General features: G+C 46.3%; 2 protein-coding genes across 3 annotated transcripts in view; both read left to right on the forward strand.

Annotated features, from left to right (window-relative positions):
• LOC130129682 (piezo-type mechanosensitive ion channel component 2-like) overlaps positions 1-8064 on the forward strand; it is a gene marked incomplete at its 5' end in the record, with an annotated part of 77436 nt that extends 69372 nt beyond the window's left edge. Inside the window, one exon of the mRNA XM_056299268.1 lies at positions 8041-8064. Within this exon, the coding sequence (XP_056155243.1) occupies positions 8041-8064 (24 nt within the window). The remainder of the gene's footprint in view (positions 1-8040) is intronic.
• Positions 8042-25024, forward strand: part of LOC130129961 (piezo-type mechanosensitive ion channel component 2-like) — a 203520-nt gene continuing 186537 nt past the window's right edge. Inside the window, exons 1-8 of one of the 2 annotated variants that reach the window (XM_056299667.1) lie at positions 8042-8156; positions 8232-8327; positions 14199-14313; positions 14431-14573; positions 16012-16242; positions 21317-21422; positions 21556-21809; positions 24725-24873. In XM_056299667.1, coding sequence (XP_056155642.1) covers positions 8064-8156; positions 8232-8327; positions 14199-14313; positions 14431-14573; positions 16012-16242; positions 21317-21422; positions 21556-21809; positions 24725-24873 — 1187 coding nt within the window. In that variant the 5' untranslated portion in view covers positions 8042-8063. Of the gene's footprint in view, positions 8157-8231; positions 8328-14198; positions 14314-14430; positions 14574-16011; positions 16243-21316; positions 21423-21555; positions 21810-24653; positions 24874-25024 lie in introns of those variants that run through there. The other variant, XM_056299668.1, reaches the window with a different exon arrangement.

Genomic DNA, 25024 nt, shown 5'->3' on the forward strand with positions numbered 1-25024 from the left:
TACATCCCCCCCAACGACACCTACGCCAGGTACACACACTCACACACACACACACACACACACACACACACACACACACACACACACACACACACACACACACTGCTTTACTCTGCCGGTCACTTCCTTCTCCTCTACTGCTACCAACTGCCCTCCCTGCAGGAGTACATCCCCCCCAACGACACCTACGCCAGGTACACACACTCACACACACACACACACACACACACACACACACACACACACACACACACACACACTGCTTTACTCTGCCGGTCACTTCCTTCTCCTCTACTGCTACCAACTGCCCTCCCTGCAGGAGTACATCCCCCCCAACGACACCTACGCCAGGTACACACACACACACACACACACTCACACACACACACACACACACACACACACACACACACACACACACACACACACACACTGCTTTACTCTGCCGGTCACTTCCTTCTCCTCTACTGCTACCAACTGCCCTCCCTGCAGGAGTACATCCCCCCCAACGACACCTACGCCAGGTACACACACTCACACACACACACACACACACACACACACACACACACACACACACACACACACACACACTGCTTTACTCTGCCGGTCACTTCCTTCTCCTCTACTGCTACCAACTGCCCTCCCTGCAGGAGTACATCCCCCCCCCAACGACACCTACGCCAGGTACACACACACACACACACACACACACACACACACACACACACTCACACACACACACACACTCACACACACACACACACACACTCACACACACACACACACACACACACACACACACACACACACACACACACACACACTGCTTTACTCTGCCGGTCACTTCCTTCTCCTCTACTGCTACCAACTGCCCTCCCTGCAGGAGTACATCCCCCCCAACGACACCTACGCCAGGTACACACACACACACACACACACACACACACACACACACACACACACACTGCTTTACTCTGCCGGTCACTTCCTTCTCCTCTACTGCTACCAACTGCCCTCCCTGCAGGAGTACATCCCCCCCAACGACACCTACGCCAGGTACACACACACACACACACACACACTCACACACACACACACACACACACACACACACACACACACACACACACACACACACACACACTGCTTTACTCTGCCGGTCACTTCCTTCTCCTCTACTGCTACCAACTGCCCTCCCTGCAGGAGTACATCCCCCCCAACGACACCTACGCCAGGTACACACACACACACACACACACACACACACACTCACACACACACTCACACACACACACTGCTTTACTCTGCCGGTCACTTCCTTCTCCTCTACTGCTACCAACTGCCCTCCCTGCAGGAGTACATCCCCCCCCAACGACACCTACGCCAGGTACACACACTCACACACACACACACACACACACACACACACACACACACACACACACACACACACACACACACACACACTGCTTTACTCTGCCGGTCACTTCCTTCTCCTCTACTGCTACCAACTGCCCTCCCTGCAGGAGTACATCCCCCCCAACGACACCTACGCCAGGTACACACACACACACACACACACACACACACACACACACACACACACACACACACACACACACTGCTTTACTCTGCCGGTCACTTCCTTCTCCTCTACTGCTACCAACTGCCCTCCCTGCAGGAGTACATCCCCCCCAACGACACCTACGCCAGGTACACACACACACACACACACACACACTCACACACACACACACACACACACACACACACACACACTCACACACACACACACACACACACACACACACACACACACACACACACACACACACACACACACACTGCTTTACTCTGCCGGTCACTTCCTTCTCCTCTACTGCTACCAACTGCCCTCCCTGCAGGAGTACATCCCCCCCAACGACACCTACGCCAGGTACACACACACACACACACACACACACACACACACACACACACACACACACACACACACACACACACACACACACACTGCTTTACTCTGCCGGTCACTTCCTTCTCCTCTACTGCTACCAACTGCCCTCCCTGCAGGAGTACATCCCCCCCAACGACACCTACGCCAGGTACACACACTCACACACACACACACACACACACACACACTCACACACACACACACACACACACACACACACACACACACACACACACACACACACTGCTTTACTCTGCCGGTCACTTCCTTCTCCTCTACTGCTACCAACTGCCCTCCCTGCAGGAGTACATCCCCCCCAACGACACCTACGCCAGGTACACACACACACACACACACACACACACTCACACACACACAGACACACACACACACACACACACACACACACTGCTTTACTCTGCCGGTCACTTCCTTCTCCTCTACTGCTACCAACTGCCCTCCCTGCAGGAGTACATCCCCCCCCAACGACACCTACGCCAGGTACACACACACACACACACACACACACACACACACACACACTCACACACACACACACACTCACACACACACACACACACACTCACACACACACACACACACACACACACACACACACACACACACTGCTTTACTCTGCCGGTCACTTCCTTCTCCTCTACTGCTACCAACTGCCCTCCCTGCAGGAGTACATCCCCCCCAACGACACCTACGCCAGGTACACACACACACACACACACACACACACACACTCACACACACACTCACACACACACACTGCTTTACTCTGCCGGTCACTTCCTTCTCCTCTACTGCTACCAACTGCCCTCCCTGCAGGAGTACATCCCCCCCAACGACACCTACGCCAGGTACACACACTCACACACACACACACACACACACACACACACACACACACACACACACACACACACACACACTGCTTTACTCTGCCGGTCACTTCCTTCTCCTCTACTGCTACCAACTGCCCTCCCTGCAGGAGTACATCCCCCCCAACGACACCTACGCCAGGTACACACACACACACACACACACACACACACACACACACACACACACACACACACACACACACACACACACTGCTTTACTCTGCCGGTCACTTCCTTCTCCTCTACTGCTACCAACTGCCCTCCCTGCAGGAGTACATCCCCCCCAACGACACCTACGCCAGGTACACACACACACACACACACACACACACACACACACACACACACACACACACACACACACACACACACACACACACACACACACACACACACACACTCACACACACACACACACTGCTTTACTCTGCCGGTCACTTCCTTCTCCTCTACTGCTACCAACTGCCCTCCCTGCAGGAGTACATCCCCCCCAACGACACCTACGCCAGGTACACACACACACACACACACACACACACACACACACACACACACACACACACACACACACACACACACACACACACACACTGCTTTACTCTGCCGGTCACTTCCTTCTCCTCTACTGCTACCAACTGCCCTCCCTGCAGGAGTACATTCCCCCCAACGACACCTACGCCAGGTACACACACTCACACACTCACACACACACACACACACACACACACACACACACACTCACACACACACACACACACACACACACTGCTTTACTCTGCCGGTCACTTCCTTCTCCTCTACTGCTACCAACTGCCCTCCCTGCAGGAGTACATCCCCCCCAACGACACCTACGCCAGGTACACACACACACACACACACACACACACACACACACACACACACACACACACACACACACACACACACACACACACACACACACACACTCACACACACACACACACACACACACTGCTTTACTCTGCCGGTCACTTCCTTCTCCTCTACTGCTACCAACTGCCCTCCCTGCAGGAGTACATCCCCCCCAACGACACCTACGCCAGGTACACACACACACACACACACACACACTCACACACACACACACACACACACACACACACACACACACACACACACACTGCTTTACTCTGCCGGTCACTTCCTTCTCCTCTACTGCTACCAACTGCCCTCCCTGCAGGAGTACATCCCCCCCAACGACACCTACGCCAGGTACACACACACACACACACACACTCACACACACACACACACACACACACACACACTGCTTTACTCTGCCGGTCACTTCCTTCTCCTCTACTGCTACCAACTGCCCTCCCTGCAGGAGTACATCCCCCCCAACGACACCTACGCCAGGTACACACACACACACACTCACACACACACACACACACACACACACACACACACACACACACACACACACACACACACACACACACTGCTTTACTCTGCCGGTCACTTCCTTCTCCTCTACTGCTACCAACTGCCCTCCCTGCAGGAGTACATCCCCCCCAACGACACCTACGCCAGGTACACACACACACACACACACACACACACACTCACACACACACACACACACACACACACACACACACACACACACACTGCTTTACTCTGCCGGTCACTTCCTTCTCCTCTACTGCTACCAACTGCCCTCCCTGCAGGAGTACATCCCCCCCAACGACACCTACGCCAGGTACACACACACACACACACACATACATACATACATATACATACACACACATACAAAGACATACACACATATACATACACACACATATACACACACACACATATACACACACGTATACATACACACACATACATACATACACACACAGAAACACGCACACACATATACATATGTGTGTGCGTGTGCATATGTGTGTCCTCACTGTCCCATGGAATTGTCCCCTCTGCCTTCAAAACTGCCGCTGTCACCCCAATTCTCAAGAAACATGGTCTTGATCCATCCTGCCTCAACCACTACCTGCCAATTTCCAACCTCCCCTTCCTCTCAAAAACCCTGGAACGCATTGTCGCAACACAACTCCAAACCTACCTACACTCCAACAACCTACTCGAACCCCTCCAGTCTGGTTGTTGCCCACTCCACAGTACTGAAACTGTACTCCTTAAAGTACTCAATGACCTCCTCACCTCTGCTGATACTGGAGCCCTTAACATCCTCATCCTCCTCGACCTGAGTGCAGCCTTCGATACTGTGAGCCACAACATTCTGCTCACCAGATTGAAAGATGTCGGTATTGACGGCACCGTACTCAGCTGGCTACAGTCCAACCTCTCCAACAGGTCACACTTCATCTCATTTCACAACCACTCCTCTGTTCCATCCACAGTCACACAAGGTGTTCCCCAAGGTTCTGTACTCGGCCCACTCGTTTTCATCATCTACATCCTCCCTCTTGGTCAGATTCACCGCCATTTCAACCTGGACTTCCACTGTTATGCTGATTACACCCAGATATACCTCAGCACCAAATCCCCTCACAATCCTCCCCTCTTCTCACATCGACTCCTGTCTGTCTGCAATTAAAGTCTGTATGCAGCAAAGCCTCCTCAAACTCAACAGCGACAAAACTGAACTCCTCTTCATTGGCTCTAAGTCTACTCTCAGCCAACCTCGCACAACCTCACACTCACAATTGATTGCGCTACTGTCTCCCCTTCCTCCCAGGCATGCGACCTTGGTGTGATCCTTGATCCCACCCTCTCCCTTGAGCCTCATATCTGCCAAATGGTCAAATCCTCCATCTACCACCTTCGCAACATTGCAAAAATAAGACCCTCTTTCACATGCCCTGCTGCTGAGACACTGATCCATGCCATCATCTCCCCCCACCTCGATTACTGCAACTCACTCCTCTATGGCATCAGTGCTAGCTCTATCAAGAGACTCCAATTGGTCCAGAACGCATCTGCCCGACTTTTAACTTTCACCAAATCCTTGCACCACATAATCCCATTCCTAAAAGACCTCCACTGGCTACCAAAGCGACTTACAATAAGTGCATTTAACGGAGGAAATCAGGAGAACTACTAGTCATCAGCGGTCATAAGGGCATCTAAACAAGCATCTAAGAGCAAAACCAGTGCTAAAGTAAAAGCGCAAGAAAGAGATTTTTTTTAAATGAGTGAATACAATAAGTGCTAAGAACAAGCAACAGGGTAGTAGTTCTTAAAGAGGTGAGTTTTCAACCTGCGGTGAAAGACGGGCAGTGACTCCGCTGTCCTGACATCAGTGGGGAGTTCATTCCACCACTGTGGGGCCAGGACAGAAAAGAGCCGTGACCGGATCGATCGGCAGCAGGGGCCTCTGAGGAACGGGGCAACCAGGCGTCCCGAGGCAGCAGAGCGAAGTAGTCGGGCGGGGGTGTAGGGCTTGACCATGGCCTGGAGATAGGAAGGAGCTGTTCCTTTCACTGCCCTGTTGGCTAGCACCAGAGTCTTAAACTGGATGCGAGCAGCTACTGGGAGCCAGTGAAGGGACATGAGAAGGGGAGGTGTGTGGGAGAACTTAGGGCGGTTGAACACCAGACGGGCTGCAGCTTTCTGAACAAGCTCCAGAAGTCTGATGGCTGACGCCGAGGCACCAGCAAGGAGGGAGTTGCTGTAGTCCAGCCGGGAGATGACCAGAGCCTGGATGAGCACCTGTGCCATCTCATCGGTGAGGAATTGGCGAATCCTCCTGATGTTTTCGAGGAGAAATCTGCAGGAGCGAGCAACCGATGCAACATTTGCAGCAAACAACAGTTGGTCATCCAGGATCACACCCAGATTCCTCACCGACATCCTCTCGCCCTACCAACCCACTCAGATCCACCTCAACCTCCCTTCTCTCTACCCCCTATTTTAACCTCCGTGGCTTTGGTGACCGAGCCTTCTCCAGGGCAGCTCCCAGGCTCTGGAACTCACTCCTCCAAATCATTAGAGACTCAGAATACCTCCCACTCTTCCAATCCCATCTCAAGACACACCTCTTCTCTGTTGTCTTCTTGTGCCCCCTCCCCCCGTCCTCTCATCCACCCTTAATCTGAGGCAGACTAATGACCGAGCACTCGATCTGCTGCCCCCTCCTCTTGGAACTCCCTCCCCAAGCACATCAGACACTGCTGCAATCTGCCCACATTCAAGTCATTAATCAGGACTCACCTCTTCAGACTTGCTTTCATCTGTGATTTACGTGATTTATGATGTTTGTTTTTCTTCCCCTTTTGTATCTGTCTAAGTCAGAGAGTATTGCTGGTGTCGTATGTGTGGCTGCCGCTTCTCCCTCTCATAGCTCCCCTTCCCATCCACCCCTGTATGTATGTGCTATGTTTACCTGTTGTCTTGTTTCACCCCGTTTATTGTAAAGCAAATTTGAGTGTTAGAAAAGTGCTCTATAAGTTTAATTTATTATTATTATTGTTAACATTATTATTATTATTATTACCAGATGACAGTGGCTGGTAGTTAAGTGATCAGGAGGTGTCATCACCAACTGACAGAGGACTGGTAGTTAAGTGATCAGGAGGTGTCATCACCAACTGACAGAGGACTGGTAGTTAAGTGATCAGGAGGTGTCATCACCAGCTGACAATGACTGGTAGTTAAGTGATCAGGAGGTGTCATCGCCAGCTGACAGTGACTGGTAGTTAAGTGATCAGGAGGTGTCATCACCAACTGACAGAGGACTGGTAGTTAAGTGATCAGGAGGTGTCATCACCAACTGACAGAGGACTGGTAGTTAAGTGATCAGGAGGTGTCATCACCAGCTGACAGTGACTGGTAGTTCAGTGATCAGGAGGTGTCATCACCAGCTGACAGTGACTGGTAGTTAAGTGATCAGGAGGTGTCATCACCAGCTGACAGACACTGTTAGCTGGTAAGTGATCAGGAGGGGTCATCACCAACTGACAGAGGACTGGTAGTTAAGGGATCAGGAGGTGTCATCACCAGCTGACAGAGGACTGGTGAACATCATTTCATTGTTCATGTTGTGTCCAGATGGGCTGATTCAACTTTCTGTAACATCCTAAAGGTGTTTTTGTGTTTCTGCCCTGCGTCATTCTCTCCATCTTTCTGTCTCTTTGTTTCTCTCTCTCTCTCTCTCTTCCAGTCTCTTTGGCATGGTGTCCATGGTGTCTGCAGACTGTGCTGCCCCTTGGAGGTTGATGGTGAATAATGCACTGAGCTGGTATCACTACACCAACCCGCTTGTCCTGCTGGGGCTTTATTACACTGTAGCTACACTGTGTAGGAAACAGGTATACGTACACTCATTTACGTATAGAAATCTAAACACACACAAACACACACAAACACATTTTTCTGTCTCACAGGTATGTGAACAAGGAGAGAGTGAAGAAGGAGACGAGTCACCTGTTCAAGGGAACATCACAGCTGATAGGAGGAGACAGCTCTGGAGGGAGTCAGAGGTAATAACACACACGCACACACACACACACACACACACACACTTTTGCGCACACATATTGAGCACTAATTTATTTACATTTAACTTAACTAATCTGTCGCTGTTTTACAATGATTGCAACTATTCCCCAATCCTCTGTGAATAGTACACATGGCCATTGTAACTCCAGTTAATGATCACACCCATATTTGCATATGAAACTGGTCATTGGTTTGGGTCGTTATGCCAGTGTATTGTTTATAAGGGTGGGGTACCTGCAGTCACTGTATTGTTTATAAGGGTGGGGACACCTGCAGTCACTATTGTTTATAAGGGTGGGGACACCTGCAGTCACTGTATTGTTTATAAGGGTGGGGACACCTGCAGTCACTGTATTGTCTATAAGGGTGGGGACACCTGCAGTCACTGTATTGTTTATAAGGGTGGGGACACCTGCAGTCACTGTATTGTTTATAAGGGTGGGGACACCTGCAGTCACAGTATTGTCTATAAGGGTGGGGACACCTGCAGTCACTGTATTGTTTATAAGGGTGGGGACACCTGCAGTCACTGTATTGTCTATAAGGGTGGGGACACCTGCAGTCACTGTATTGTTTATAAGGGTGGAGACACCTGTAGTCACTGTGTTGTTTATAAGGGTGGGGTAGCTGCAGTCACTGTATTGTTTATAAGGGTGGGGACACCTGCAGTCACTGTATTGTCTATAAGGGTGGGGACACCTGCAGTCACTGTATTGTTTATAAGGGTGGAGACACCTGCAGTCACTGTATTGTTTATAAGGGTGGGGTAGCTGCAGTCACTGTATTGTTTATAAGGGTGGGGACACCTGCAGTCACTGTATTGTTTATAAGGGTGGGGACACCTGTAGTCACTGTGTTGTTTATAAGGGTGGGGTAGCTGCAGTCAGGTGAGACTGAAGAGGTCACTTAGATGATGATGAAACGTTTCTGTCAATAAACGTTGTGTCCAGATGACCTGATTCAACCTTCCGGGATTTTCTTACCTGGACTGTTAAGTATGCATCAAGACATTTTGACTCATTTTGGCGAGGATTGCCTTAAACTTGTATGTGAGTATGGGCAAAGAGAATGTAAGATGGTAGACTACTGGAACCACCTGAGATTCAACCTCAGATTCAGACAGAGCAGGATTACACCTACATAAGAGCCTGCAAATAAAATCTTCGGTCAAGGGCCACTGAGCTAACAAGATCCGCCTGAAGGCACAGAGCCAGCTGTTAAATGAATGGGTGAGACAAACTAATTTTACCATCGATGCTTTGAAGGCCAAAGTGGAGCAGATCCAACAGACACTCATGCCACGTCTAGATGAGACCACTTTCCAACGTGTGATTGAGTTCATGGATAAGGCTTGTCTCAACACAAAAAGTAAAAACCAGGCAGCAAAAGAAGTTCAACCAACTTGCTGTATGCCAGAGACACCGGCAGACAATGGACGACACCCTCAAAGGCAGACAGACACTGGACACATGCTGGTGATGTGGACAAGTGGGTGAAGAATCTATCCAACTGACAACTCACCCAAGCGGCGCAAGACATCCTTGCTAGGGGGTTGAATTTTGTTGTCACACTGAGGCAAATCCCACTAGTGGAACTGATCACAGCCATAGAATCAGTGATCTGAAAAATCAACATTGTGGACCCAGAAGTGGAGCAACTGTGATGAAAGTTTCAGCCTGCCTCATCAATGTGAAGCCGCCACCACCCAACATCGGTAGAGATGAGAGGAAAGCTCTCATGACTCTCAGTAAGGACAAAAACATTCAATTCAATTCAATTCAATTTATTGTCATTAGAAACAATGTGAAGGTACATGTTAAAAATGAAATGAGGGCTGTGGCTTCACCAAACAGTGCAAGACAGACACACACAAACACAGCAAACACAGTATAAGATATACACACATGAAGACCAAAAGCTAAAAATAAGTTAAAAAAAGAGCTGGAGTACAACATATTTAATATTATCTACAGACATTCAGTGGGTAGCCAGGTTCAGGTGGGCAACAGCCTGTGGAAAGAAACTGTTTTTGAGCCTGGTAGTGCAGGCTCTGAGGCTCCTGTAGCGCCTCCCAGAGCACAGGGGGGAGAACAGTCCATGGTTGGGGTGGGTGGGATCTCTGCTGATGCTGAGACCCCTTCGAAGGCAGCATTTGTGATAAATGTCTTTTATGGCTGGGAGCTGGGTACCGGTGATATGCTGGGCCGCCTTGACGACCCACTGCAGAACTTTCTGGTCAAGGTAAGTTCCTCGCTGATGTGGACTTCAAGGAATTTAAAGCTGGAAACACGCTCCACTTCCACCCCATTGATGTGTATGGGGGAGTGGTTGCAGCTTCTAGACCTCCTGAAGTCCACAATCAGCTCCTTTGTCTTCTGCACATTGAGGACAAGATTATTGGTAGTACACCATGATGTGAGGTGTTGAATCTCGTCTCTGTAGGCCATCTTGTCATTTTTGGTGATACGGCCAATGACTGTGGTGTCATCTGCAAAGTTAACTATAACATTTGAGGGGTGAGTTGGCAGGCAGTCGTGGGTGAAGAGGGAGAAAAGGAGGGGGCTCAGAACACAGCCTTGAGGGGCACCTGTGCTGAGGGTCAGGGTGGAGGAGGAGTGGTCACCTAACCTAACAGACTGAGGTCTGTTGGTCAGGAAGTCCAGGGTCCAGTTACAGAGGGAGGGGTTGAGGCCAAGGGAGAGGAGTTTGGTGGTTAGTTTGGCAGGGATGATAGTGTTGAAGGCAGAGCAATAATTAAGGCTGGGTGTTTGTCACGGAAGTCGTGGGTGTCACAGATTCCGTGATTCTCGCCATTTTTTTGCCATGTCCGCGATTTCCCCAGTTTTTAGTGCTTTCCGTGATTTGTTTTGAATGGTAGCCTAACTGTCAATCTTAACATAGCCTACAGTGTGATCTGTATAGGCACTAAGCATTTTAACCATCACTTCTGAACAGCATATAGCCTAGCATTGTACATTTTGACCTACACTCCAACCCATAGATTGTCCCAATTAGCGGAAGTTTACAGTGTAATGTTACGTTCCCATGGTTACGTTAGAAGAGCGAATGAATGAACAGCTAACGTTAGTCACGGTCCGATCAAAAACTTAAAAATGAGTAAAACTGCAAAGACCTCCGCTAAAGCACGATCCGTACAATACCCAGAAAAAACGTTTCATGTCAGTGGTGGTTTGTTATTTTGCTCAGTGTGTAACATCCCGGTGGACTACACTCGAAAAGCAAGTTGCGACAAGCATTTGCAGACAAACGTCCATAAAAAGAAAACTGCAGATCGGGTCATTGAAACCGAGAAGAGCCGAAAACTGTAGAAAACTGTGTCAGAGCTGTTTCAAGCTAAAAAAACCGCACAATTGCATAGTACCAGGGAGATGACAGACAACCCTCGTTACAGATGACTCCCGATTTCAGCTGTACCAGGGAGATGGCAGACAGTCCTCGTTACAGATGACTCCCCGTTTCAGCTGTACCAGGGAGATGACAGACAACCCTCGTTACAGATGAATCCCAGTTTCAGCTGTACCAGGGAGATGACAGACAACCCTCGTTACAGATGACTCCCAGTTTCAGCTATACCAGGGAGATGACAGACAATCCTCTTTACAGATGAATCCCAGTTTCAGCTGTACCAGAGAGATGGCAGATAGTCCTTGTTACAGATGACTCCCAGTTTCAGCTATACCAGAGAGATGACAGACAGTCCTCTTTACAGATGACTCCCCATTTCAGCTGTATCAGGGAGATGACAGACAGTCCTCTTTACAGATGAATCCCAGTTTCAGCTGTACCAGGGAGATGGCAGACAGTCCTCTTTACAGATGAATCCCAGTTTCAGCTGTACCAGGGAGATGACAGACAACCCTCGTTACAGATGAATCCCAGTTTCAGCTGTACCAGGGAGATGACAGACAACCCTCGTTACAGATGACTCCCAGTTTCAGCTATACCAGGGAGATGACAGACAATCCTCTTTACAGATGAATCCCAGTTTCAGCTGTACCAGAGAGATGGCAGATAGTCCTTGTTACAGATGACTCCCAGTTTCAGCTATACCAGGGAGGTGACAGACAGTCCTCTTTACAGATGAATCCCAGTTTCAGCTGTACCAGAGAGATGGCAGATAGTCCTTGTTACAGATGACTCCCAGTTTCAGCTATACCAGAGAGATGACAGACAGTCCTCTTTACAGATGACTCCCCATTTCAGCTGTATCAGGGAGATGACAGACAGTCCTCTTTACAGATGAATCCCAGTTTCAGCTGTACCAGGGAGATGGCAGACAGTCCTCTTTACAGATGAATCCCAGTTTCAGCTGTACCAGGGAGATGACAGACAACCCTCGTTACAGATGAATCCCAGTTTCAGCTGTACCAGGGAGATGACAGACAACCCTCGTTACAGATGACTCCCAGTTTCAGCTATACCAGGGAGATGACAGACAATCCTCTTTACAGATGAATCCCAGTTTCAGCTGTACCAGAGAGATGGCAGATAGTCCTTGTTACAGATGACTCCCAGTTTCAGCTATACCAGGGAGGTGACAGACAGTCCTCTTTACAGATGAATCCCAGTTTCAGCTGTACCAGAGAGATGGCAGATAGTCCTTGTTACAGATGACTCCCAGTTTCAGCTATACCAGAGAGATGACAGACAGTCCTCTTTACAGATGACTCCCCATTTCAGCTGTATCAGGGAGATGACAGACAGTCCTCTTTACAGATGAATCCCAGTTTCAGCTGTACCAGGGAGATGGCAGACAGTCCTCTTTACAGATGAATCCCAGTTTCAGCTGTACCAGGGAGATGACAGACAGTCCTCTTTACAGATGAATCCCAGTTTCAGCTGGACCAGCAAGATGGCAGACTGTCCTCTCTACAGATGAATCCCAGTTTCAGCTATACTGGGGAGATGGCAGACAGTCCTCTTCACAGATTAAACCTGGTTTCAGCTGTACTGGCGAGATGGCAGACATGGTGTATAGCATCATGTGGGTGAGCAAAATGCTGATGGCAATAGCAGACAACGGAATGGCCATGTTGGTGGTGGGCTTCTGGTATGGGCTGGCATATCCTATGGATAACAAACACGAGTGCATTTAATCAATGCCAATTTGAATGCACAGACATACTGTGATGAGATCCTGATGCCCCTTGTCATGCCATTCATCCGCTGCCATAAACTCATGTTTCAGCAAGACAATGTGCAGCCCCATATTACCAGGATCTCCACACAATTTTTGTTAGCTCAAAATGTCCCAGTTCTTCCATGGCCTGCATACTCACCACACGTCATCCATTAAGCATCTTTAGGGTGCTCTGGAATGGCACATACGAGAGTGTATTCTGGTTCTCACCATGATTCGGGAACTTGGCAGAGCTGTTGTAGAGGAGTGGGACAGCATTGCACAGGTCCAAATCGATACTCTGATCAACTCTATGAGAAAGGGGTGTATGCTGTGCTGAGCCAGGCAAATAGTGGTGACAGCAGATACAAATGAGTGAGTTCTGTACCACCACCATACCTTGTTTTGATGGTATTCGTTGCCTACAGAGCCATATCTGTATCCCGGAAGCTATTGAAACTAATAGATAAGTGTCTAATGCGTCTTTGAAGTTGATTGATTTTCCTTTATTATGGCCTGGAAGCCTTTCCAGGGTGTCTCGCCGCCTACCACCCAATGACTGCTAGGATAGGCTCCAGCATTCCTGTGACCCTGAGAGCAGGATAAGTGGTTTGGATGATGGATGGATGGACATTCTAATCAATTAAATCTCTGAAGTGTTTTGACTGCTGTGTTTATATTTTTTTTAAGTATAGTTTTGATTGGATCCTAGGTGTTGGCTTCCACCAGTGACAGTGCTGCTCATTTCTCCATATCCCCACCCACAAAGAACACCCCACTCAGATTGGATCGCTACTCCCAACCCCACTACTCTCTCAGCCAATCAGGTTTGTTCCTCATGCTGAAGGTTAGTAGTTGAAGCCCTGGAGCAGAGCAGACCTTGCTTAGTAATTGTTTCTCTCCTCCTCTCCTCCTTCCTCCTCTCTACACTTCTCTCCTCTCAGATGGGGGAGGGAGCAGTGTCTTCCAGTCAGACAGCTGTGGGGGAGACTGGCAGGAGGAGGGGAGATGGAAGGAGAATGGAGCATGTGTCGCCTTCAGCATCCTCCTCAAACAAAGTTACATCTGTGCACTGATTTCTATGATGGTGAGGTACACACACACACACACACACACACACACGCACACACACACATTAACACTATCACAGAATCCAAGGAAGGTGAAGCAGTTCATCTGGACACAACGTTGATTGATAGATAAGTTTCATCATCATCTACGTGACCTCTTCAGTCTCACCTGACTGCAGGTGTCCCCACCCTTATAACCAATACAGTGACTGCAGGTGTCCCCACCCTTATAACCAATACAGTGACTGCAGGTGTCTCCACCCTTATAAACAATACAGTGACTGCAGGTGTCCCCACCCTTATAACCAATACAGTGACTGCAGGTGTCCCCACCCTTATAAACAATACAGTGACTGCAGGTGTCCCCACCCTTATAACCAATACAGGGACTGCAGGTGTCCCACCCTTATAACCAATACAGTGACTGCAGGTGTCTCCACCCTTATAACCAATACAGCAACTGCAGGTGTCCCACCCTTATAAACAATACAGTCACTGCAGGTGTCCCCACCCTTATAAACAATACAGTGACTGCAGGTGTCCCCACCCTTATAACCAATACAGTGACTGCAGGTGTCCCACCCTTATAAACAATACAGTCACTGCAGGTGTCCCCACCCTTATAAACAATACAGTGACTGCAGGTGTCCCCACCCTTATAACCAATACAGTGACTGCAGGTGCCCCACCCTTATAAGCAATACAGTGACTGCAGGTGTCCCCACCCTTATAACCAATACAGTGGCTGCAGGTGTCCCCACCCGTATAAACAATACAGTGGCTGCAGGTGTCCCCACCCTTATAACCAATACAGTGGCTGCAGGTGCCCCACCCTTATAAACAATACAGTGGCTGCAGGTGTCCCACCCTTATAAACAATACAGTGACTGCAGGTGTCCCCACCCTTATAAACAATACAGTGACTGCAGGTACCCCCACCCTTATAAACAATACAGTGGCTGCAGGTGCCCCACCCTTATAAACAATACAGTGGCTGCAGGTGTCCCACCCTTATAAACAATACAGTCACTGCAGGTGTCCCCACCCTTATAAACAATACAGTGGCTGCAGGTGTCCCCACCCTTATAACCAATACAGTGGCTGCAGGTGTCCCCACCCTTATAAACAATACAGTGGCTGCAGGTGTCCCCACCCTTATAACCAATACAGTGGCATAACGACCCAACCCGACGATCGGTTTCATATGCAAATTTTCATATGAAACTGATCACTGTTTTCTGTATGCAGTCAGGTGAGACTGAAGAGGTCACTCAGATGATGATGAAACATTTCTCCAAATAAACGTTGTGTCCAGATGAACTGATTCAATTTTACCTGGATTATTCAGCATGCGTAAAGACACACACACACACAATGAACACATATGCTAACCACAGGGTGTGCCTAAATAAATCTGTGTGTGTGTGTGTGTGTGTGGTGTGTGTGTTTTCCTAGGCGTGGTCGATTACATATGTCTCATGGCTGACATGTGTTCTGCTCCTGTGGTCATGCACTCTCTGGATGCTAAGAAATCGACGCCACTACACAATGATGTCATCACCATGGCTGGTCGCCTATGGCAACCTGCTGGTGGTTCTCCAGTATGTGTACAGTTTCCCAGTGGTGGAGGCTGTGCCAGGACTCTTTCTGAAGAAGGAGGTGCCCTGTAAGGAGCTGGCCTCCAAGGTAGGAGCAGCATCACCTCCTCATATCATCTCTGACCTGTGATCAGGTTCACTCTGAGGAGATAAGCGTTCAGCTTTATAAAGAAATAATTCATTACAGCCCAAGTAAACTTAGTACAGGGTCTTCACGCATCCTGGAAATGTGCACACTAGTTTCCCAGTCATGGAAAACACCTGGAAAAGATCAAATTGATCAAATGTTCTGCAAATATTATTGAGGCCATGTAAAGTTAGGTTATGTCATGTTGTTGCTCATTAGGATGACACATTTTCATCCATATTTAATCTGTTGAGATGTAACATCAGCTTGTGAAGTTTAGGCAGTATGCCCAGTGAACAGTCCATTTAGAGCCTGTGTAGATATAAAAAGATGGAGAAGGTGTTTAAAAGATGATCAAAACGGTTGAACCTATAACAACACCATAAAAAAAATCAGACACATCTAAGATCATGTCATCCTACCAAACTGATCAACCAAACAAAAAGGAAAACTGTAAGAGAAACCAGGAGACCGGCCACAACGCTCAAACTTCATTATCTGAGATGGGAGAACAAGAAGGATGACATTTCTAAGAAAAAAAACATCATTATCATTGGACTTTATAGACATCTATGGGAAGGAATCCTAGACTGTAAGCCAGACACTGTTGCCAGGCTTTGAACACTATGTACAATGCGACATCCAAAATAACAAGATCGTAGATAAATGCTATAGAAACATTGTGTATTCCATGGCGTCCGGGTAGCGTAGCAGTCTATTCCGTTGCCTACCAACACGGGGATCGTCGGTTCGAATCCCCATGTTACTTCTGGCTTGGTCGGGTGTCCTCGCAGACCATGTCTGCGGGTGGGAAGTCGGATGTGGGTATTTGTCCTGGTCACTGCAATAGCGCCTCCTCTGGTCGGTCGGGGCGCCCCCCCCGGATCGGCAGAGAGGGGGGGGCGCAGCAAGGACAGCTCAGGACAGCTCAAAAAGAGTGGGGTAATTAGCCAGATACAATTGGGGTGAAAACAGGGGGGAAATTGAAGAAAAAAAGAAAGAATGCGTATTCTGCGAAGACAAAGCCCTCTCTTTTCAACTCAGACCACAACATGATATAGCTAATTCCCTTGTATCAATCAGTTTTCAAGTCAAGAAAACCTGAACTGACTGTTAATGAGAGTGTAGTGGATGAAAAGCGCAAAATGGGTCCGCGGTGGTGTAGCGGTCTAAGCATCGGCTTTGTGTCGATGCAGTTGCCCACTGGGGACCGGGGTTCGCGCCCCGGTCTCGTCAGATCTGACTATGGCCGGACTTGATGAAGCAGCAATAATTGGCAACGCCGTCTTGGGGAGGGGGACGGAGCTGGCTTGTGTCCGTCACGTGAAAGTGTCTCTGTGTGTGTCGGAAAAAGCAGTGGTTCGGCCTGGATTCGCCTTGTCACGGAAGTGGCGAGGCGTCTCCTTCAAGACTGCCGTCCGGAGAGATGCAGTTGGCGAACGCACGCAGTACGAGGGTGGGTGTTTGAACTAAAATAGAGAACGATTGGCCACTAAATTGGGAGAAATCAGAAATAAATTTAAGAAAAAATAAATAAAAGCGCGAAATAAATGTAATAATGATGACGATGATGATTATTATTATTATTATTATAAGATATTAATTACTGCATGTACAAGTGTAGAACATTCCAAAAGCACTTTAGCGACTCTTCAGTTGCAAATAAAAACAAGGTTTTAACACAAACTAGTCAAACTTCTTTGTTTTTCCTTCTTTAACCACATCTCAGAAATCACTCACTTAAGGTGCTAATCAAACAGTAGGAAGGATTCTGGCAGAGATGCACTGCAAAATAAAGTCCGTATCATTAAACAATAATACAACAAGGATTTCTCATGTAAATAAGCATATTTTAATTAACTTATTTACTTATTAATATTAATATTAATGGGTTCAAACTCTTCTACCATGGTGCGAATGAGAGGAGAAATGGGGTAGGGGTAATTCTGAAGGAAGAGTATGTCAAGAGTGTACTGGAGGTGAAGAGAGTGTCAGACAGAGTGAGCAGTATGAAGCTGGAAATCAAAGGTGTGATGATGAATGTTATCACCAAGATTTTGGGCTGCCACACTTTATGAAATCACAGAGTTGTTGATTGATATTGTTACTGTATCAAGTTGGTGTCTGTGGGTGAATAACACCATCTCAGTTTTATCTGATTTAAAAGCAGAAAATTTAGTGACATCCAATTTTTTACAGCAGCCAAGCAGGCCTCTAAATAAAGTCATTTGAGTACAATCTTCAGCCCTTAAAGGCACATACAGCTGAGTATCATCAACATAGCAACTGAAATGTATTCCATGACTGTGTATAATTTTGTCAAGAGGTGAAATATAAAGAGAGAAAAGTAGAGTTCCAAGAACTGAGCCCTGAGGTACACCAGAGCAGGAACCGGGGCAACAGCACCATGTAGATGACTTTATAAACTACAATTCTGGCATACAAGAATGTTGATGTAATAATATTATAGCAGAGACAGTGTGTTCTTCCAGATAAGTAGGACTTAAGACAAGAGCTAAGTCAGACACCAAAATTACAATTTATTGTCTAATACTAAACAGTGATCAGTGGTGTCAAAGGCTGCACTGAGGTCCAGTATGACAGTATGAGGGTCAAGTATGACTGTCCTTTAGGACGCCTGTGCATGACAGCTTTTTTTTACATGGAGTGGCTGATGCACCTGCAGCCCCCACACGGTCCTTGGCAGGGGGTGGCCAGAGTCCAATGGCATGGAGAACCAAGACGATTTGGGTGCGCCCTCTGTTGCAGCCTTCATCCATCTTCACTGGTATTGTGACCCGAAGACATCTTCCTCTAGTACTGGGGGGGAATAGCATGATCCTCCCACACGCTATGTCCCCCTGGTGAAACTCCTCACTGTCAGGTGAAAAGAAGCGGCTGGTGACTCCACATGTATGGGAGGAGGCATGTGGTAGTCTGCAGCCCTCCCCGGATCAGCAGAGGGGGCGGAGCAGTGACCAGGACAGCTCGGAAGAGTGGGGTAATTGGCCAAGTACAGTTGGGGAGAAAAAGGGGGGAAAACTTCCTAAGTTCCTGTATCTTTTTCAGAACATTCCTACTTTCATTCTGAAAAAACAGTTTAGCTTTCTTGACAGGATGTTCTCTAACTTTATCTGGGATGGCAGACAGCCCCGGATACGCAAGGACTTCCTACAGTGTCCCAAGGCACTGGGAGGGATGGCTATGCCCACTCTTCTTTACTACTGTTGGGCTAGTAATATCCAGAAGGTTGTCATGCACGTTCAAAGCGGCTCGCTTTAGCACACACCTGAGTGGGCAAAGATAGAACCCTATGATCTTCCTGTTCATTCCTTAATGACTTCCCAGCTAACAATGGTCGTTGGCACACCACAGAAAAATTCGGTTACAGCTCACACAGTCATAATATGGACTCAAGTTAGGAAAATATTTGGTCTGCAAAAATCCTCTTTGATGACACCCATTATGTCAAACCACCTCTTTACCCCTGCCAAGTTAGATATGGCTCTTTGAGCATGGCATGGGAATGGAATTCGTTTTATAAAGGAGTTATATTTTGATGGGATATTTGCGTCATTCAATCAATTGGTAGAAAAAAATTTAACCTACCCCACTCCCACTTCTACCGCTATTTACAAATTAGGCATTTTGTTCAGAAGGGTTTCCATCCTTTCCCTGAGATACCTCTGACAACATCAATCGATACACTTTTAGCTGCAGGGGCTAGTCTCAAGGGCGCCATCACAAGGATCTATAATAAACTAGCCACTATAAATCCTCAGCCAATGGCTAGCCTTAGAAACCTCTGGGAGCTGGATCTTGGTACTCCTCTCCCTGATGATCTGTGGGATGCAGTTTTGGAACAGGTACAATCTTCCTCTTCATGCAGTAGATTTGGGCTCATCCAGTTTAAGATTGTTCACCGTGTCCACCTTACCAAAGCTAAATCAACCAAAATTTACCGCAACATCGACCCCACTTGTGACAGATGTAAACATGCACCAGCTACCTTGCTACATATGTTCTGGACATGCCCTGATCTCCATACATTTTGGTCAGCAATATTTAAATCCTGAAGTAAAATTTTCAGTACAACTATTGATCCACACCCTTTCACTGCCATACTTGGTGTGAGACCGGAAGACTGACTGGCCATCCAACATGTGTAAATTGGTGGCCTTTACTACGTTACTAGCTTGGTGCCTAATACTCTTAAATTGGAAGAGCTCAAGACCCCCATCCCATGTCAGATGGATCAGGGATATGATGAATTATCTCAGGTTGGAAAAGATCAAATGTACCTTAAGGGGCAACAGGGACAAGTTGAAGAAAGTCTGGATGTCTTTTCTGACTTACTTTGACACTTTAACCAGTATAACAGACTGGGAGGCCTCTTGACTCGAGTCAGGAATGGCCCAACTAGTCTAAACTATAAACCCAGAGATTTTCTGTGTATAGGTGAACCATGATGATTTGCTGATTATTTATTTTTCTTAAACCCCCCCTTTTCTTTTTTTGTTGTTTTTGCCTTTTTTGTTGTTTTTTTTTGTCTTCAATTTAGTTGTATGCAATTTGATTATTTCTTTAATTTGTATTCTCCTTGAGGATCGGCGAATGTCGGGTGGGGGAGGTGAGGGGTTTATTGTGTTAAATTACTCAATATGTGACTTGTTTAATACGCTAAAACTGTAAATGCCAAGAAACATATTAAAAAAAAACTTTGTAAAACCAGAGATTATGTCCGTTTAGAAAACACGATGCTAATGGTACAGTCAGCCTCCTGTTTAAATAATCAGAGCCAATTATTTGTGATATGATGACTGTAGCACCAGCCACTGGAAAATGGGCTGCTCTGATTAACAGCGGTCCCAGAAAGTTGAATCAGTTCATGTGGACACAGGGTTTACTGGGAGATGAACTGATTCAGCCTTCTGGGCTCTCTTACCTGGATATTGAGCATCAAGACACGGTTAAAGGAGAGTTTATTCTGGTTATCGCTGTGTTGAACCTGATGAATGGCATCTTGTTGTTGCAGATTGTCTGCCTGATGACTTTCTGGCTGCTGTTGCGTCAGGCCCTGACAGAAAAGACAGACCGACAGACAGACCAACACCTCGCAGCCATCACCATCCACAGGAAGGGTAGGCAGCTGTCTGTCTGACAGGCTGACAGTTGATTGATTGAGCAGCTGTCTGGCCACCTGAGGAAAGGAGGAAACTGGGGAAGAGGAGTTGTGGCGAAAGGGAGACCTGACCCTTCTGTTTCCTCTTCCAGAGAACCAAAGAGAGGACCAGCAGAGCAAGGAGGCAGCCTTTTTTCAGCAGGAAGAGCATGAGGTGCTGCGGTTGGGAAGTGGAGGGGGTGTTGGACAGATGGAGGTGTTGGTTGCTGTGGTTACAAGGATGTTTGTGAAATACTGGATCTACATTTGTGGCACAATGTTCTTCTTCGTCAGCTTCGAGGGAAGAATTGTAGTTTATAAAATAATCTACATGTTGCTGTTTCTCTGCTGTGTGGCCCTTTATCAGGTAATAGAAACACTATTATCTCTATATCTACTGGGGAATGGAAACACAATTATATCTATATCTACTGGGGAATGGAAACACTATCATCTCTATATCTACTGGGGAATGGAAACACTATTATCGCTATATCTACTGGGGAATGGAAACACTATCATCTCTATATCTGCTGGGGAATGGAAACACTATTATCTCTATATCTACTGGGGAATGGAAACACTATTATCTCTATATCTACTGGGGAATGGAAACACTATTATCTATATATCTACTGGGGAATGGAAACACTATTATCTCTATATCTACTGGGGAATGGAAACACTATTATCTCTATATCTACTGGAGAATGGAATAACTATCATCTCTATATCTGCTGGGAATGGAAACACTATTATCTCTATATCTGCTGGGGAATGGAAACACTATCATCTCTTTATCTACTGGGGAATGGAAACACTATTATCTCTATATCTACTGGGGAATGGAAACACTATCATCTCTATATCTGCTAGGAATGGAAACATTATTATATCTATATCTGCTGGGGAATGGAAACACTATCATCTCTTTATCTACTGGGGGAATAGAAACCCAATGATCTCTTTATCTACTGGGGAATAGAAACACAATTATTTTTATATCTACTGGGGAATGTAAACACTATTATCTCTATATCTACTGGGGAATGGAAACACTATCATCTCTATATCTGCTAGGAATGGAAACATTATTATATCTATATCTGCTGGGGAATGGAAACACTATCATCTCTATATCTGCTGGGAATGGAAACACTATCATCTCTATATCTGCTCGGAATGGAAACACTATTATCTCTATATCTGCTGGGGAATGGAAACACTATTATCTCTATATCTGCTGGGGAATGGAAAAATTATTATATCTATATCTGCTGGGGAATGGAAACACAATTATCTCTATATCTACTGGGGAATGGAAACACTATCATCTCTATATCTGCTGGGAATGGAAACATTATTATATCTATTTCTGCTGGGGAATGGAAACACAATTATCTCTATATCTACTGGGGAATGGAAACACTATCATCTCTATATCTGCTGGGGAATGGAAACACTATTATCTCTATATCTACTGGGGAACGTAAACACAATTATTTTTATATCTACTGGGGAATGGAAACACTATCATCTCTATATCTGCTGGGGAATGGAAACACTATCATCTCTATATCTGCTGGGGAATGGAAACACTATTATCTCTATATCTACTGGGGAATGTAAACACAATTATTTTTATATCTACTGGGGAATGTAAACACTATCATCTCTATATCTGCTGGGGAATGGAAACACTATTATCTCTATATCTACTGGGGAACGTAAACACAATTATTTTTATATCTACTGGGGAATGGAAACACTATCATCTCTATATCTGCTGGGGAATGGAAACACTATCATCTCTATATCTGCTCGGAATGGAAACACTATTATCTCTATATCTGCTGGGGAATGGAAACACTATTATCTCTATATCTGCTGGGGAATGGAAAAATTATTATATCTATATCTGCTGGGGAATGGAAACACAATTATCTCTATATCTACTGGGGAATGGAAACACTATCATCTCTATATCTGCTGGGAATGGAAACATTATTATATCTATTTCTGCTGGGGAATGGAAACACAATTATCTCTATATCTACTGGGGAATGGAAACACTATCATCTCTATATCTGCTGGGGAATGGAAACACTATTATCTCTATATCTACTGGGGAACGTAAACACAATTATTTTTATATCTACTGGGGAATGGAAACACTATCATCTCTATATCTGCTGGGGAATGGAAACACTATCATCTCTATATCTGCTGGGGAATGGAAACACTATTATCTCTATATCTACTGGGGAATGTAAACACAATTATTTTTATATCTACTGGGGAATGTAAACACTATCATCTCTATATCTGCTGGGGAATGGAAACACTATTATCTCTATATCTACTGGGGAATGTAAACACAATTATTTTTATATCTACTGGGGAATGGAAACACTATCATCTCTATATCTGCTGGGAATGGAAACATTATTATATCTATATCTGCTGGGGAATGGAAACACAATTATATCTATATCTGCTGGGGAATGGAAACATTATTATATCTATATCTGCTGGGGAATGTAAACACTATTATATCTATATCTGCGGGGGAATGGAAACACTATTATCTCTATATCTGCTGGGGAATGGAAACACTATCATCTCTATATCTGCTGGGAATGGAAACATTATTATATCTATATCTACTGGGGAATGTAAACACTATTATATCTATATCTGCTGGGGAATGGAAACACTATCATCTCTATATCTACTGGGGAATGTAAACACAATTATATCTATATCTACTGGGGAATAGAAACCCAATTATCTTTTTATCTACTGGGGAATAGAAACACAATTATTTTTATATCTACTGGGGAATGTAAACACAATTATCTCTATATATACTGGGGAATAGAAACCCAATTATCTCTTTATCTACTGGGGAATAGAAACCCAATTATCTCTATCTACTGGGGAATAGAAACACAATTATTTTTATATCTACTGGGGAATGGAAACACAATTATGTCTATATCTACTGGGGAATAGAAACCCAATTATCTCTATATCTACTGGGTAGTGGAAACACAATTATCTTTATATCTTTATATCCAGCATGTAATGGAAACAACAATTATCTTAATATCTACCAGATAATAGAAACAATGACAGTAATAATGGTCTTTATATTCATAACAGACTGTAGCAATTACCAGTGAGACACATGTCAGTCTGGTGTTAGGCAGCATGGAGGACATCATGACTGTTTTCTGTCTGTCGCTGTCAGTTTGTGACCGTCTCTCTCTCTCTCTGCAGTTGAACTATGAACGTTGGCGTGCCTTGCTGCGTTTTTTCTGGGTGGCTGTGGTCGTCTACTCCATGTTGGTTCTCATTCTGGTTTACACCTTCCAGTTTCCTTCCTCCCCCAAAACCTGGACCTACTACACTGGAATGAGCACACACAGGTATCCGTCTGTCCGTCTGTCTGTCTGTCCATCTCTCCGTCCATCTGTCTGTCTGTCCGTCTGTCTGTCCGTCCGTCCGTCTGTCCATCCGTCCGTCCGTCTGTCTGTCTGTCAGTCCGTCTCTCCATCATCTGTAAGTCTGTCTGTCTGT

Source organism: Lampris incognitus, chromosome 19 (assembly GCF_029633865.1).
Source record: "Lampris incognitus isolate fLamInc1 chromosome 19, fLamInc1.hap2, whole genome shotgun sequence".
In the NCBI taxonomy this organism is placed as follows: domain Eukaryota; kingdom Metazoa; phylum Chordata; class Actinopteri; order Lampriformes; family Lampridae; genus Lampris; species Lampris incognitus.